The 16,903-nt window shown below is 50.7% G+C and overlaps 1 protein-coding gene across 1 annotated transcript; it reads left to right on the top strand.

The window, feature by feature from the left end:
* Nucleotides 1-3,013: 3,013 nt before the first annotated feature.
* On the top strand, nt 3,014-6,787 carry EOMES (eomesodermin). Its single transcript, XM_041466599.1, has 6 exons — nt 3,014-3,808; nt 4,188-4,342; nt 4,630-4,751; nt 5,194-5,352; nt 5,443-5,504; nt 6,027-6,787. Exons 1-6 carry the CDS (start codon nt 3,054-3,056, stop codon nt 6,760-6,762), a joined length of 1,989 nt encoding a protein of 662 aa, XP_041322533.1. The 5' UTR covers nt 3,014-3,053; the 3' UTR covers nt 6,763-6,787.
* The last annotated feature ends 10,116 nt before the right edge of the window (nt 6,788-16,903 follow it).

The raw sequence follows: 16,903 nt of genomic DNA, 5'->3' as shown, positions 1-16,903 counted from the left end.
GTCCCAGCAATTTGGTGTAGCAAAGGCTGTTTTCCAATACTCTGACAAAAAAGGAAAGGTCTCAATCCCAGCCCAAAAGCAAAGTACTAAATATTTCAGTTCAGTGCCACTGCTGTAACTTGGGCTGCAGAAAAAAAGCTCTTCTGGAACAACTTATTTAGAGCCAGAGATGCTCCGTAGTATTTGAATAAACTCCATGAATATATTTGAATAAAGCCCAACGAAACAAGATAATCTGTAACCCTTCAAATCTTCTTTCAAAAACTTTTTTTTTTGGGGGGGGGGTTTTCCCCTTTGTTTGTGGTTTAGAGGTTATTTCGGTAGATTTCCAAACCTAATATGCTCCTTTCTGCTTCACCAGACTCTGGTGTTTCTGCAGTGTTATCTTTAAGATAACAGCTAAGGGCTGCGGGACCCATTCAGAAATCTCCAGTCCCACAGGATTGAAACATCCCGCAAGTTCTTAAGGATGTATTCCTGGGCAGAGCCCGTCGGGTTCCGGGGCAGGGAGTAAGGACGGAGACGGCTTGTAGGGGGCCGGGGGGGGCATTCGCCCGGTTGCCTCCTTGATTCCCAGGGACGGTGAATTCCCTCAGCGTACAGAGTGAATGAAGAAGCCCCCGCGCTACCGGGACTCCCTCCCGCTGCGCTGCTGAAGGTCTCCGGGCAGTCTGGTTCGACGGGACTCCCGGGGCGGCAGCCCCGACCCCGGCCTCCCCCGCCACGGCCGCCAGAGCCCCGGCTCGGCGGGAGCTGCCGAATACGAGGCAGGGAGGGAAGCCAGGCTGCTGTTCTCCCGAGCTGAAATGAAAATAACCCAAAGTTTGAGAAGGATTCACCAATCCTTCGTTCGTTAGGGAGAGCTTCACCCCGGGCGTATTTCGAACCAAAATGGAAGGGTCTCCCTTTCCTGAGACAGCCACAAGTTTTATGCCCTCCTCTCGGGTGCAATCCTCAAGAAACCTAAGCAACATCGAAAGCTTTACTACCTTGCCCAGATGGACGCGAGATCACCTGAGTTTTGGGGGAAAAAACCCGCAATAGCCTTGAACTACGCGGCACCCGAAGGAATGTTTGAAATAATGTGACCCTTTCAGTGTGTAAGACCGTAAAATGAACCCTTAAAACCTACATAGTGGTTTTATAAAATCTTCCTTCCGTCCGTGCCATAGCCGGGGAGAGGCAGAGCCCGAGGGAGCGGGCTGCCGGAGCTCCGAGAGCAGCCTCACCGGGCTCTCCGGCCGCGGCAAGGGGCGCAGCCGCTCGGCCTCGGCAGCGCCCGGCAGGACGCTCCTCGGCTTGTTTTGCTTTCAAAGCAGGGCAGCTCGGCTGAGCTCTGCTCCACTCCGCACCCCGCGGCTCCAGCGCCTGGTCCGCTTCGTGCTGGAGCGTCGGACTTTCCCGACGCATTTTTGTTGTTTTATTCGGTCGAACGAGATCCACGCAAAAAATTGAGGCAAACATTAACCGGGAGAGAAGCGTGGTCAGGGCTGGGGCTGGTATTTCATTGCCGGCTGCGAGCAGCCTAGCCCAGGCTCCCACCTGTGTGGCCGCTGCCAGAGGTGGGCACAGCAGGGGCTGCTTCCCCCGTCTCTCGGCTCCCACCGGGGGTGGGGATTGAGTCATGCCGTCCCCGGCGGTCACCACCGGGAGTGCCCCGCCGCCCGCACCTGCCGGCGCCCGGCTTGCGCAGGATGCGCATCCCGATGGGGCTCCGGCAGCGCCTCGACCCGGCTCTCGGTGGCCGCGGTCGGCTGTTCGCCATTTATCCCACTTGCCCGGTGCGGCGCGGCCCGGCGAGAGCGGGGGGCTAGCGGGCCGAAGCGGCGCGGAGGGCGGCAGAGCTGCGCTGCTGCAGCCCGGCCGGATCCTTCCGTCAGGCAACGAAATCCTGGCCGCTCAGCGGGTCTGGTTCAAAATTCAGCCGTGAGGTGGAGGCAGGTGTTTGCAGAGCTCCCTGCGAGAAGGCCGGTGGCGAGCAGAGGGGCGAGGGGCTGCGGATTTGTAGCTGCAAATCATTCACGCCAGCTCTGCCCGCTCCACAAAATCACACGGGCATCTACCCCTTCCCAAGCGCTGTTCCCTAGCCTTTTGAGGCTAAAGGCTCGGGGATTTGCACTGAGAGAAAGCGCCAAACAGATCTGGCACCCGCCTCAATTAAAAATCTGCCTTCCCGGTGGGAGATGCTGAAGGGGAACGCGGGTTGTGAGAAACCGATTGCCGAGTTCTGAAAACTGGAATTGCGAACCGAAACCGACACTTCCCACAGATAAGCCGAAACGTGTTAACCCCATGATAAGGATGCTGCTCATGGAGCGGAGAGGGAGGAAGGAGGCTGTGGGACGCAGCAGAGACACAAGCCGAATTGTCTGAACGGCGAGGCGGCCGGCGGGAAGCTTGCGGGAGGCCAGCGTCCCCCGCCCCGTCTCAGCGGCCCGGTTGATCGCCGCCCTCCCTACCTTACGGGTGCCGGCTTTCCCACCCAAACCTTTCCATTTCGTCCCCATCTCTCGTTCAGCGCCGCGGATTCTTCCTTACGCGCCCGAGCGGTAGGACGATGCCACCTCAGCAAAAGGTGGGGTGTTTCTTTTTTGTTTTTGGGTGGTTTTTTTTTTTTTTTTTTTTTTTTTTTTTTTTTTTTTTTTTTCTGGAAGGGGAGAGCTGGGCCCTCCACCGCAGCCACCGCGGGGTGATGCGGAGCCCCCGTCAGTCCGAGCGACGTGGGGGCACGGAGCGGGCCAGAGCCCCTCGGGTAGCCGGCTGCGGGAAGTGGGGGGGGTGGCCATGGAAGGGGACGGGGCGCGCACCAAAGTCACAGGTGACTTGTTCCAATTAGTAGCTGTCTAATTAAATTAGTATCACGCGGCCCAGCCAATGGGCCGGCGGGGGTGGAGGGCGAAGACGAGGCAGCCCGGCGCAAGCCCCTCCCCGGCAGCCCGAGGAGCCCGGTATAAATTGCCGCGGCGAAGCAGTGCCGAAGTATAGGTCTGCGCGGCCACAGGTCGGGGTTGACGCAGGATTGAGTGGGAGCTCGAACGCACCGCCCATCGAGGATGCAGCTGGGTGAGCCGCTGGTGACGGCGGCGGGGCCACTGCCGGGCGCCCCCTTCTACCCGCTGGAGGGCGGCGGACGCACCGGAGCCGTGGGAGCTGGAGCTGGGACAGGCGCTGCTGGCGGCTCCCGCGGGCCTCCCGGTTCGGGATCGCCATCTCACCTTGACCTGGACAAGATGCCCAAGAAGTTCGGAGCGGCCCCCGCCATCCTGGGCGAGGCGGAGGCCGTCGAGCCACCCTTCGCCGCCCCCAAGCCGGATGGTCGCAAGGCCACCCCATGCGGGGACGAGGAGCTGCCCCCGGCCGCCGCCGCCCGCTACTCCATGGACAGCCTGAGCCCCGAGCGCTACTACCTGCAGTCCCCCGGGCCTCCCGCGGCCGACCTGGGGGGGCCCTGCGCCCTGTTCCCGTACCCGCCGGCGGCGCAGCACGGCGCCGTCTACCAGCCTCCCGGCGGGCCGCGCTACCCCTACGGCTCCGTGCTGTCCCCGGGCGGCTTCGCGGGCACCGTGTGCCCGCCCGGCGGCCGGACGCAGTTCGGAGGCGGCGGCGGGTACCAGTACGGGCAGGCGACGGGCGGCGGACCTCTCTACGGCCCTTACCCTCCTGCGTCGGGCTCCTGCGGCGGGCTCGGGGCGCTGGGAGTGCCAGCCGCCGGCCCGGGGATGCGAGCGCAGGTTTTCCTCTGCAACCGGCCCCTCTGGCTCAAGTTCCACCGGCATCAGACGGAGATGATCATCACCAAGCAGGGCCGGTAAGCGGGCGCAGGGGGATGATGGAAACGGAGGGAAGTGGTGTGGTGGTCGGGAATGGGGGGGGGGGGGGGGGGGGTGGCACCGCCGGGCACGTTCCGCGTCGGGTGGCGCTTACCCGCTCCCCCGGGTGGGAGCTGCATGCTCTGTCCGTCGGGTGTGCCCCGGGATGTCTTCCCCGAGAAACTACTCCCCAGTTTCCCTACACACGGCGGCTCGGAGATAAGGGGGGGGGGGGTCGGCTGGGGCTCTCCGCTTGCTTCCTTAGTCTCTTTGGTGCCGGGACGGACGGGGTACTCCACGGCCGCCTACAGCATCCGCCGGAGCCCGCGCCCCCTCCCCCAGCCCGCCTAAGCATTGTGGTTTTCCTCTTTTCCCCAGGAGAATGTTTCCCTTCCTGAGCTTCAACATCACCGGCCTCAACCCCACGGCCCACTACAACGTCTTCGTGGAGGTGGTGTTGGCGGACCCCAACCACTGGCGTTTCCAGGGGGGCAAGTGGGTGACCTGCGGCAAAGCCGACAACAACATGCAAGGTAGGTGCAGGTTCCGGGGATCTCCTCGCCCCCTTTCCTCGCGGGTCGGTTTCTCGGAAAGGGTTCCCAGTTTGCCTCCCCCTCCCTTCAGGGTCTCCCCCACACCCGGCGTCCTGCTGAGGGACGAGCGGCGTTTTTGGGGTCGTCTTGCGATTCTTTGCGCCGCGAAGCGCTTTTGGTGTGCGGGGGCTGTGTGGGAAGGGGGGCCGAGGGGGAGCCCGGGGGCTGCGCGGCGGCGGAACAAAGCCCCGCGCCCGGCCCGCCTTTCACCGCCTTGTCTTCCCCAGGCAACAAGGTCTACGTTCACCCCGAGTCGCCGAACACCGGGGCTCACTGGATGAGGCAGGAGATTTCTTTCGGGAAGCTGAAGCTAACGAACAATAAAGGTGCTAACAACAACAACGCACAGGTAAGGAGGGGGAGGGAGGCCTGAGGGGCTCTTGGTGGCTCAACGGGGGAGCCCTGGGTTTTGGGGCGTTTACAGCATGTCATCGAGCCGCTAGGTCACCGTGCTTGTGACTCGTTCACTTCTTGACCTGGGTCATAGAGCTTGTTTTCTTTGTTTCGCCGTATGAATAGCTGAAAATGTTGGAATACGATGTGCGAATTACTTTTGTTTTAGCTATTATATTGATCCCCTGGAGTTGCTCAAAAAGTGGGAGGGTAGCTGATAGCTTTTAGTAAAGCAGGGCTGCAAGCTGTGACTCAGCTCCTGATAACAGTTAAAACGGCTCCATTTCTAAACCAAGGGATTACAATTTACAGGGAAAAAAGGTCATGCTGTAAAATAGGTCTTTTAATGCTAGATGCACTTTGTCTAAAGATGTTGTCTCTTTCATGGTTTCTTTTAGATGATAGTACTTCAGTCGCTACACAAGTACCAGCCCCGACTTCACATTGTGGAAGTGACCGAAGACGGTGTTGAAGATCTGAATGATTCATCAAAGACTCAAACGTTTATTTTTCCTGAAACGCAGTTCATAGCAGTTACAGCATATCAAAACACTGATGTAAGTATGGATGTATAAAATTGCAATTAAGAACAAAATTGATTTGTGGGTTCACCATCTCATGTTAATATATTCTGTTTTCACTTTCAGATTACACAGCTCAAAATTGACCATAATCCTTTTGCAAAAGGCTTCAGAGACAACTATGACTCGTAAGTATACTTGTATTTTCTTTTGCAAATGTGTCAGTCTAGGAGGCATGATTCTGACCTGAAATGCCTGTGGAAGGGTTTTTCTTTAGACATTAATTCAGTTATTTAGCACCAGTACTTCTACTGGCGATTTTGCTTATGTTAAAATGTCTTGAGTAGTGTATTGTCTAGATGACCTGTCTTTCTGCTGCCTTCTGAATTTTGGTAGGAAACTTGTGTTGCCAGAACCTAGCTGGCCTGCAGATTTTACTGGCAGCACTATATTGGGTGTCTCCACAGAACAGACAGCTTCTTTAGGCAGAAGACTTGCCTAATATTAATTTTCTGCCTTCACTTGTGCTACTGCTTATAGCAGTAGTAGAAAATTTACAGTGTAAATCAGATTAAAACAAATAGCTATCCAATTAAATGCAGTTATGATTCTAATTAAGAAACACCTAGTTTCTTCATGTTTTTGTGTTGTGTTACTGTCATAGTGGAATTGTAAAGAAAAACACTCAGTATTCCTTTTTTATGTTGTAGCATGTACACAGCATCCGAAAATGACAGATTAACTCCATCTCCCACGGATTCTCCTAGATCCCACCAGATCGTCCCTGGTGCCCGATACAGTGTGCAGCCATTCTTCCAGGAACAGTTTGTCAACAACCTGCCCCCAGCCAGGTTTTACAACGGTGAGAGAACTGTCCCTCAGACAAATGGCCTGCTGTCCCCGCAGCAGAACGAGGAGGTGGCCAGCTCTCCTCAGCGGTGGTTTGTGACGCCCGTGCAGCAGCCCAATGCCAACAAACTGGACATGAACTCCTACGAGACGGAGTATTCTCACAGCACCTTGCTCCCTTATGGCATCAAATCCCTCCCGCTCCAGACATCCCACGCTCTGGGATACTACCCCGACCCGACGTTCCCGTCCATGGCAGGCTGGGGGAGCAGGGGCTCTTACCAGCGAAAAATGACCACGGGACTAACTTGGCCCTCAAGAACGAGTCCTCCGGGATTCACTGAAGACCAGCTTTCCAAGGACAAGGTGAAAGAAGAAATTGGCTCATCCTGGATAGAGACTCCACCCTCTATAAAGTCTCTAGATTCAAATGATTCTGGGGTCTACACGGGTGCTTGTAAGAGAAGACGGCTTTCCCCTAGCACTTCCAGCAACGAAAATTCCCCAACAATGAAATGTGAGGACATTAATGCTGAGGACTACAACAAAGACACTTCAAAAGGCATGGGCTACTATGCGTTCTATGCTAGTTCTTAAAGCATAGTTTTTATTCCAGTTGGCTGGTTTTTGTTGGGTTTTATGGTTTTTTTTTTCTTTTTCAGGGTGGCCTTGGGGTTTTTTTTGCATTACAATTGCCAAAAAGACTCTTGCCTTCCACCTTGAGTTGTTGTGTGCAATTCTAAAGAAGGTGCCAAAGCTTTTTGACTGTTGCAGGTAACAAAGTAGGGAAAGAGCAAACCATGGGAGAATTCTTCCCCTTTATGAGAAGGAACCATATGCAGAAGCTGTGAGGTACTCTAGTGTCTAAATATGAGGCATATTTATTGGAGACACTAAAGTATACAGTTTGGGTTGGATCAGAGGCCTGATCAAATCTATGCACTCCTGAGCAAGGAAAGAGGGGGTGGGATCCCAAATTTAATTTCCTTCCCTGCTTGATAAAAGGGAACTGGGTTGCAGGGAACTGCACAAATGCTATGTTCTGCTTTAGACTGAGCTGGTTTTTTCAGCCCATCCACAACACAGTTGGCTGAGTTGGATATTGCTCAGCTACAACTATTTTTTTGGCAGTAAATGCCAAAATAAGGCCTGCTTGCCAGGCAGGATTTTGACTTGAAGGTCCTGTTGCCAACGGGATTACAATGACAAATCTGACTTTTCTTAGCTTAGAACTTGCATTAAAAAACCCTGCCTCCATCCCAAAAGCCTAACCTTTATTGAGGCGGCCAAAAACAAAGTGTACAGTTGGTGTTTTGTCTAGGTACACTGTAGAATATTGTGGAATAATGTATAGTTGACCTATAGCTGTTCATTGGAAGGACATCCGGTGGTGTTTTGAAGTTCAAAAGGCATTTTTTGATTAATCTAAATTAGCATATGACACATTGCAAAAGGAGATTTCTATTTATGTGTATGTCAAGTAACTTTTTCAGCTGCCCTGTATGAAACTGGAAGTGATGTAACTTTACCCATTCTTGCCTATACTTTCAGCCATTTTAAACTGCCCCAGAGCAACTGGCCCAAAACTTTTTTGCCTCCCAATAAACTTGTTTCTGGTTTTTTTTTTCTGTGTAGATAGTAGTAATTTTTAATAAATGTGGTGGTGCCAGGCATAAGACAATATGGCTCTGCCTCATCTTTGTCTCTGCTGGGTATCCCAAAAGGGGAGGAGGGAGCACGATCCTAGGGGATGGGTCTTTATATCTAACCATCCTTTGCAGTGCTGGCACTTTATCTTTTGTACTCGCTGTGTGTGGGTTTTTTCCTTAATTTTCTTTTAAAGTCTCTTGCCTCTTGCTTCCCATTTTCCTGTGCATCTTCTGCAGAAGCTGGGAGCCCCGGCTCGCTCCAAAATACGACGGTCTCCTGTCCCCTTGCTCGCTCCCATCCCTCGCCTCTGCGACAGGCGAGCTGTGAGCTCGGCCCGGGCAGCGCTGTGTGAGCCCAGCCCGCCTCCGCCCGCCGCCCCTTCTCACCCCCTCCGCTTCCCGGAACAGGGCAAGAAATTCCCCTGCCCGCTTATCTGAGGGGAAAGCTTCTGGCAGAGCGATTGAATCCCAGCTCCCGCGGCAGTGGGACCTTTCCTGAGGATATGCAAGCAGTAATGGGATTAAGCTGTTAACGATTCCCGGCTGCAAACAAAATAAACCCAGGGCTCAGGCCGGGGCTGTCCCCGGTGGGGGTAACGCTGTCGGGGGGTACCGGCAGGGGCTCCCCCTCCTCCGGAGAGGGGCGCGGCGGGTGTCCGAGGAGATTTCGATCAGCGCTTCGCCTCTGCGCTCTGGGAAGCTGTCCTGTCAGCTCTTCCTCTGCCCAAGGACCCCATGTGGAACAGGATGGGGACTTGGGGCAATTTTTAAGAGACTAAAGACCGAGGATATTATTCCTTTTTTCCCAGTGGGGCCACCCCCTCCCAGAAAAGCCCCCGGGCAGGGCTGTCCCTCGTCCCCTGCGGGGGCGTGCGGCGGCTTGCGGCCGTCCCCACCCACCCTGAAAGCCCCGATTACACAGCACGATTCCGCCGCGCTGTGTTATAAAAAGCTGTATATTTTTGCACCGCACAGTGAAAAATAAATTAATACTCGTGAAAAGTCCTCACACTGTTTAATAGAAACGTAAGTGCCTGGCTGGCCCCAATTAACACCTTGTGATTATAATGCATTCCTAAAATGGGGCGTCAGACGCCAAATTGTGAATAAAGGTATCTAATTAATCTTCATAGGATGACACTGATAAACAACGCCAAGTTTAAATAAAGATCAAGGAACTGAATGCTTTTTATTTGTTTACATTAACAAAAGATAAAGTTAACTACCCTTGCACTTTGCTTCGTGATGTAATTTACTGCCACAAACAACGGGCTGCGGGCGGAAAGCTCCTCCTTTTCTCGCGGCTTTGGAGGGAGGGGGACACCCTGAGGGTGAGCGCCCCTTCCTCCGCAGCCCCCACGCCCCGGGTGAGGCGGGCGTGTGCCGGGAAAGGCGGCACCGCCTCGGGCTGGCAGCGAGCGCCGGCAGGGAACGGCCCCGGCCCCGCCACTTCCGACGCTCTCGCATGAAAACTGCGTTCGAGTTTGAAACGTGAGCTGCACGGGCACGGCTGGTCTAGAGCGGAATAAAGAAATAAACAGTAGTTGTTTACACCGCTGCGGTGGTGTGCGGCGGGAGCTGGAGTGTGCGCCCTGGAGAGGGAAAACTTCGTTCTAGGTCAGGGAGAATCCCAACCTCGGCGGCCGCCGGCGGGGCAAAGGCTTTGCCCGACTCGGGGCTCGGCTCCTTCCCCCCGCCGGCGCCCTGAAGCCGGGCTACGCACCCCGGGAGCGCTGCCCTCGAGTTAGCAGTTCCCTGGGATATTCCCTCCCTTAAAGCCAGGGAGCGGTTCGGTGCTCTGGGTGCGTAGCTCTGGTTTTTAAATAGCGTGAGCGCCCGGCGGGGCAACAGAGGCAGCGGAGACGGGCTCGTCCCATGGATTGAGGCCGTTCCTCGCCGAAGACTCTGGTTTTTGGTGTTGTTTTCGTTAAAGCAGACCTGGCACGTCGAGAACAACCCTCTGGTAATTTTTTTCCAACGAAACTTCATCCCTCGCTGCTCGCCCCAAACCGTATCGCCCTGGCTTCACACCCGGAGGGGAAAACGAAACGACCCCGAAGCTCTTTCTTCCGACGGCACCGCCCCGACCCTCTCTGGGGAAAGGACTCCTTCCTCCTCAGGGCGGCCACCTCCGCGCTCCGGGGAGGAAGGAGCAGATATTTTTCGGTGTGTTTTCTCTTCGAGCAATGGGATGGGGTTTTACTTTCGGTCTGAATTTCCGCTCCCACCTTCCTCATCGCCGCCTTATTAACACCTGCTCGCGTGTTCCCAGCTCCTCCTCTCTGAGGGGAGCGCGGCGTTAATGGAGGGGGCCTGTCCCGGGAAAGGTGATTTTTACAGCCCCCGCCCAGGGTCGCCTCTGGGGCGGCGGCCGCCGAAGTGGGAATGGGCCCCCGATGGCTCCCGCGGTACCGTTACGTTTCAGAAATTCTCCTTCCCTACGGGAATATCGGCCTGCGGTGCCGGCGGAGTTCGGCTGGGGGGTCTCGGCTCTGGGTCGAAAGTAGAGGAGGGGGGAATGAGGCGAAGAAGACGGGGCCCGCCGGCACTTGCCTCATGCCGTCCACCCCATGACTGTGAAAACTGTGACTTTCATTATGTAGTATCATTATTTACTACTACTAATATTATTATTATTATTATTATTATTATCATCATCATCATCATCATTACTGCCCCACATTGTTTTATACATTCAAGCCCAATCCCCCAGACCCCTGAGCTCTGTAGCCCACTCATCCTTTTCCCCAGATCTTCATAACAGTGATCATAATGATATGAGTATGGCTAATATAAATATTAATCTAATCCTTATTAGGTGGAGGATTTTAGTGCTTTCTGGGTATCACAGATATGTAATACAGAGGAGAATGATATTAGCTGGAAAGTGTGGAGTGCAAAATATGATTTGAATAAAAAGATAGGGTGGTATCTAATATTTCCTTTAGGGAGTACTATACTCTGAGCTGTCAGAACCGATTGTGTAAATAGAGGAGACTGAGGGATGTGATCCTAATCATATTGATGAAACATTCATCTGAAAGACCGAGTGCAACCAGAAGGGACTCACTAGGAATACAATTAAATCCTAATCTGGGGAGGAGGAATCCTCTGCAGGCTTCCCTCTAACCTGCCGCCCTCTCTCCCGTTTTCATTTCAGAGTCAGATAAAATGCAGGAGAGGAAGGAGAAATACAGGAGAGATGATGGAATGCTGTGTGGTTTGCCTGCCCTGAAGGACTGCATAAACACAGGGAGTGCTGGGAGGAAAGGGGGTAAATCTGCAGTTCTGATCCTGGTGAGTAAAAATAAAGGCCTAACTTTAGTCACTACCTGCCTGCAGAGGGTTTCCACCTGTGAGTGATGTTAATCAGGTGCAGGAAGTCTCTGTTTCTGGAGGGAGAGTGCTTCTCCTGCCTAGGCTTTGACTGTTAGTTCAGTTCCAGACTGCACAGCAAAACTGATTTTTCTGTCTGCTGTGTGCAATTCAGTTTCCATCCGCTGCTGAGAACGGTTTTCTTCCTGATGTTTATTAGCAGAGGGGTTAATTTCCAACCAGTGCCCCTGGTCTTTTGACCAGTGCCCCTCAAAAATGAGAAGATGAGTGGACAGGTCTGAGAAGATGAGTGGGACAGGGCTTCAGAGAATGTGGTTCCTGTAAGAGCACCAAACCCTGGCTGACTGCTCTTCATCCATCTTGCTTTTGGGGAAGGCATTGAGCACGTGGGTTTTCCAAGCACGTCCCACTTTTTGGCTCACACCACTAAAATGAATTAAAGTAATGAATACCTAAATTCATATAATGATGATGTTTGCAGCTTGAAAAGAGCCTGTATTCTTCATCTGCTTACTGTCAGACTTCTCTGAGTGTCTGAGACCCAAATCTGATCAGGTGTTTTTAGAGTTTTTCCAAAGTCACTTGTCTTTTATCATCAAGCTCAGGCAAAAAAAGCAAAGTGATTTCCTTCTTCCTGGAGTGTTCTCCACAGAAAGAAAGACAGAAAAAAAGATCAGTTCTCTTTCCATGGGGTGTGATTTCTGTAAATGAGGAAAGGATATGTGGAGTGGGGCATCCATTAACAAATCTGTATTAGGAGCTCCACGTGTGTCCATATTCTCTCCTGATGAAGTATGAGCTCTGCAGTTTTACTGGTTTATAGAAGGACTCTTGTGGATGAAGTAGGCACTGCTGAAGTATGTACCCCATAAAGCAGCATCATTTCAGCAGGTTTGAAAATGAAACTTCGTGTTAAGGTTCCTCTCTACTGTGGTTTTGTATGGCAGCACACAGTTGGAGGGAAAGGGCTCTGTTCTGTTATGATCCCTGGGTTTTTGGAGCGGGGTTAGGTTTCTGTGGTGTGAGTAGGGCACTGATCATTACACTTCATGGAGTAGTTATAATTCCATTTGTCCACAAAGCAATGTCGTTTTTGTAAATTGCTTGGCATAGTTGCAAACTTCCTTTGAAGAAGAAAACAGCCTTTATTAGGAAACAAATAAATATTTGGTAATATATTAGAGTGTGCTTGTTTTTAGTGATAAGTTCTCAATAACAGAAATTTTATTGCTTTCCTCTCCTCACTTCTCATTCCAGGTAGAAATACTATAAGATGATATTCCTGCCCTGATAAAGGTATGATTTGAGCAAGCAGATCTGTTAAATTGACACTGCAGAGGGCATGTCAGTGCAAAGATATCTTTTCAGGAGCTATTCACAATAGCATGTAAATTTTATCCTATCTCTTGCTCCAGATAGGACAGACAAAGCTTCACCTGTGTAGCCTGGTGTCCTCTGATACCTTGATTAGCTGATTTTCCATTAACCTTGTGTTGTATATTGCAAGATTATGGTTAACCCAGCTCTTCTGTTATTTCTTTCAGTGAAGGCAGGATCCAGCTCTGCTGCCTTTGTCTTTCAGCTCCTTTACAGCATTATTTGAAAGGAACTATCAGGAAAATTTCTTGTTTTGAGGGAAAATATCTTTGATCCAGAAGAAAGATTTTGGCAAAATCTTTGACGTTTGAGTGGTCTTACTTTTACTCAGAGGAAAAATTAAGTTTCTAAAGTTTGTGCCAGTAATGATCCTGAATAGCAGATAAATCTGCATTGTACATCTCTCTTTCAAATATGCAACATATTTCTCTACTTCATCTGCTTTAATTATATGTGCATAACAAAACTTTGGAAATGTCTGCTGTCAGCATAGGGTAGAGAACAACGGGGTTTTTTTTTTTTCAGTCGCATAAATTCTGTACTTCACTGTGCAGCAGCAGAAATGCTCATGCTGGCACTGAGCAGAGAGAAGAAATGGAGCAGAATGTAAAAATTAAAAACTTGCATATTCCTGCCAGGGGTGCTGGTGACTGCTTTCAGCAGTTTAAGCAGCAGTATTTGTGATGGTTTTTCTTTTCCCCTTCCATACCACCCCTCACCACTCAATTGCAGCACATGACAATGAATGTCTGCATGGTGGCCTTGCCAGTTCAGGTACTGACCTTCAAAAGCATTTAAACAGGCTGGTATAAATACTCTTGTCTGGAAAACGGTGAGAGGAATTTGGATAGAGTGGAGATGCCACAGTGGTACAATCACAGCATTTAGGTATCTGGGGAAATGTAGGTTTAGAGCACATCTCATACCCCAAAACAGCTGTCCGTGGGCATGCACTTGTTCTACCATTTACTTTGTGGTTCCTTGGCTGTGGTTAGGTCTTTCTAGCAATTTCCTTATTCCAGCCATGGGAAGAGAAAGCCATTCCCATTGATATCAGCAAACATGAGCTCCCTGTTTTTGGTGTACCACAAAAAGCTTAACTGTTGCATAGTGTAATGGAATGTGTAATAGCCAGAATGTGGTTTCTCTTCCCAAAAACTGTGATTGACGTGTGGGTTAAGTTCTTGTTTCTGACATTCCCACTGACTGAGAAACCTTAGAGGAGGTGCCATTCATTGCCCTGGAAATGAGCTGAAATTTTAGGAGTTTCAGGGCAGTGTCTCCTGGAGCTGCAGGAAGGATACTCTGTGGCAGGCTGCTTTTCATTTCACATTTGCCTTGGAACAAGGGGTGTGTTTGGCTCTAGTACACTACACAAGAAATGAACAAGCAAAAAATAGTGTAGTATTTCGCCACAGAGTTAAAAAAATAGATCCCGCAACCATTTATAGGATTGTTCTCTGGGGTGATGACTGACTTCTGCTAGACTCGGTTGTGGGTGTTTCTGGTAAGTGGTTAAGGTGTCTCCCTCTGCTCTGACTTGTATTTAGTCTCTGTAGAGAAGCATGAAGGATACAAAATGAGACACAGTGCCTTGTTAAGGTTTTCTCAACCCAGCCTGGGACTGGAGGTGGGGAAAAAAAGCCTACTCCAGGTCTGGAAATTTAAAAAAACCCAAACCCACAGATCCATTTTCTTGTTGGTGGGATGTTCTCCAAACCAGGAGTTACAGAGAGAGCACAAGCAGCAGGAAACAGACAAATTGTGTTCCTCCACCCTATTCTCATCCATCACGCTTGATCTGCATCCTTCTCCACGCTGATATTTCATATTGTTCTGCTGAGAGGTGCTAATGGCTGCCCATCGCGTTTAAAGATCACTGACGTACAGAGTGAAAACACTCTATAGAAAAGTTTAAATATTGACCCTAACCACACCTAGAAAAAATCCTGGTGGACAGCAAGTAGATTAACTCTCTTTTGTCTTTTTTTCTCTGTCATAACAGCTACAGAGGTTAATAGGCCAAAGCTCTCAACTGCGGCATTAAAACTAAAAGCTCTCTTATGGTATGTCTTTACTGAAGAGAAAGAGTGAATCTGTGGGAGGGGAATTGAGCTCATTCATGGTTCCACTTACTGTGAGAAAGAGATATGAATTGTCCCTCTGTAGTCTTTCCTTTTTAGGCTTGGTTTGCAGGTCCATTTCTTGCCTTGCACCAGCTGTGGGGCTCATCCAGTTTCTCTGTGAGTCGGTTTACTTTACAGATTTGGCAGAAAAAGCATCCAGGAGAAAAGGACAGTTGTATTCTGTGGGTTCTCGAGTTGGGTTCTCGAGCTGGCTAAGGCCCAGTAAGAGCAGGGGCAGTGCAGAGGAGAGGGCAGGATCTGGTTTTGGTGTAGCCTTATGTTGATTTATTTTGTGATACTGTGAATTGTGAAATTGCAGCTTTATCATTCAAAAAGACAAAATTCTCTCCTTCAGATTAAACAGTGTTTTCACAGGTGTTTGGGATAAATATTTCATGCCTTTCTGTTCCTTTTGAGTGTCCAGAAAGGCCAATGTCCCCAGGAAAGTCACTCACTGTGCCATGGCTGTAGGAAATGTGGGGATCAGATAGGAAGAGATGTCAGGGAACACAGTAATGAACATGTTGCTTGAGTGTGACTTTTCTTGTGCAGGCTGGTGACCCTGCAATATCACCCAAATTTAACTGCAATTAATGACATCCCTGTTGGGATAGATTTCCTGGGACTAAATTTTGAACAAGGAGATATACACTGAGTTCACAACTTTTGCATCAGGCTCTGGAAGTGGAAAATGTTTTCTTTATCATGGTGAGGAAGCTACAATTAGAGAAAGCTAAAATCCAGTGTATGAGTAGCACACTGTGCTAATTTGAAGAACTAGAAGTTCATTATTATGGACTGGCTGATTAAGACCACAACACTGGTCCATGTTGTGCTGCATAGGCAACGTCATGTTTGCTGTCATCTCACGGGACACTTGGAAATTCCAGCCAACAGCACCTGAGGAGAGAAAGAGTACAGAATTGTGTGGTGGCCATTGTCCAGGCACAGCTAGTTTGACAAATCTTTGTCTTATTTCAAAAAGATGATGCATGCATTCAGAAACACGGGGCTGTAATTCTTCAGTCCTAAAAAAACCCAAAAAGCAGTAAAGATCCTTGGTTCTTGACTTGGTCTTGCAGAACTGTTGATTTGGGAATGACACACATACTTCATTCTTGTGTTTGAACAAGGTGCTCTCTGTTCATCCCTTTGGCCTTCCACCATGCCTGCTTGAGTTCCTGCATGCAGGAATGGGCTTTTCATGCTTTGAGGTGGTTGCTCCTGAAGACCAGCCAGCTCTCACAGGCTTTCCTTTCCCTTCCTCAGCAGTCTTCCACAGGATCCTAACCAAGAACAACTGTGAACTAAACTGAATTCTGCTCTGAAGTGTCAGTTTGTAACTGTATTATTTGTCTTTCTCGCTTCTCAGAGCTTTAATCACAATCTCACAGCTGCCCTTTACATCCCATTGTAAGAAGTCCAGAAGACTCATCAGTCATGTGCACAAAGAAATTACCATCAGCACAGACTGGAAATGTGGATTGTGCCTGCCCAGATGCATTACCCTGTCTGCAGATATCAGGGTGGTTCTCATCCTGAGTACTAGTGGGGATCAGAGCTCTGGAGTACCAGCTGATGGAGCTTCCTTCAGCTTTCAAACAAAGGCTTCTCCTACTCCCCCTCCTGACCAGCAGGTCGGTAGCAGGTCCCTGGTACAAAGTCATCAGTGTTGGACCTCACCCTCTGATCCTCACCCATGTCTGGACTCACTTGTCACTTGTTCAAAGCAAAGCAGTGTGTCTTGCAGCCAGCCCTTTGCATGGACTCTAAGTCATCCATATTCCTCACCTTCCCAGTGTGTTTGGAGCTGCCCTTTTCTCACTCCTTCTGTCTCTACCTCAGTGCCCACCCCTCTTTCAGCAGTGCCTTGTTCTTGTCTCTTTTCATCAAGTAAATGGGAGTACTAAAAGCATTTTAGTTTCTCACTGCACTGGTTTGGTGGCAGTGTAGGCGCTGGATACTCCAGCAGCCCTTGAGCTCATTCCTGCTCTGAGCCATGAGGGAAGCCTGCCTGAGGTGTCGAGTCTTAGCCCTACATCGAGTTCCCATGATGGGAAGTTTCCTTTCTGGAGGCAGTGCTAGATGGAGTAAGTCCTCACAGGGCCTGGCAGTGGCACTAGGGTCCTGCATGGATGCTCTCTAGGTTGGTGTGCTGGTGTTAGGCTGCTTCTGCTGACTGCTGTGGGGACCCAGTTCCATCTGCTTAGCAGCAGCCCGCACAAGGATGGAGCCTGGATCCGCAGGCTG

Source organism: Pyrgilauda ruficollis, unplaced genomic scaffold (genome assembly GCF_017590135.1).
Source record: "Pyrgilauda ruficollis isolate IOZ18807 unplaced genomic scaffold, ASM1759013v1 scaffold2, whole genome shotgun sequence".
NCBI classification, from domain to species: Eukaryota; Metazoa; Chordata; class Aves; order Passeriformes; family Passeridae; genus Pyrgilauda; species Pyrgilauda ruficollis.
The sequence above is the reverse complement of the archived record's forward strand: the minus strand, read 5'-3'. Positions and strand labels throughout refer to the sequence as shown.

What these genes read in the sequence shown, in the direction of transcription:
- EOMES (XM_041466599.1), top strand. Translation starts at nt 3,054, where the DNA reads ATGCAGCTGGGTGAGCCGCTGGTGACGGCGGCGGGGCCACTGCCGGGC. An exon ending in ATCATCACCAAGCAGGGCCG is followed by an intron (nt 3,809 to 4,187) that starts GTAAGCGGGCGC and finishes TCTTTTCCCCAG; the next exon opens with GAGAATGTTTCCCTTCCTGA. An exon ending in TTCAGAGACAACTATGACTC is followed by an intron (nt 5,505 to 6,026) that starts GTAAGTATACTT and finishes TTTATGTTGTAG; the next exon opens with CATGTACACAGCATCCGAAA.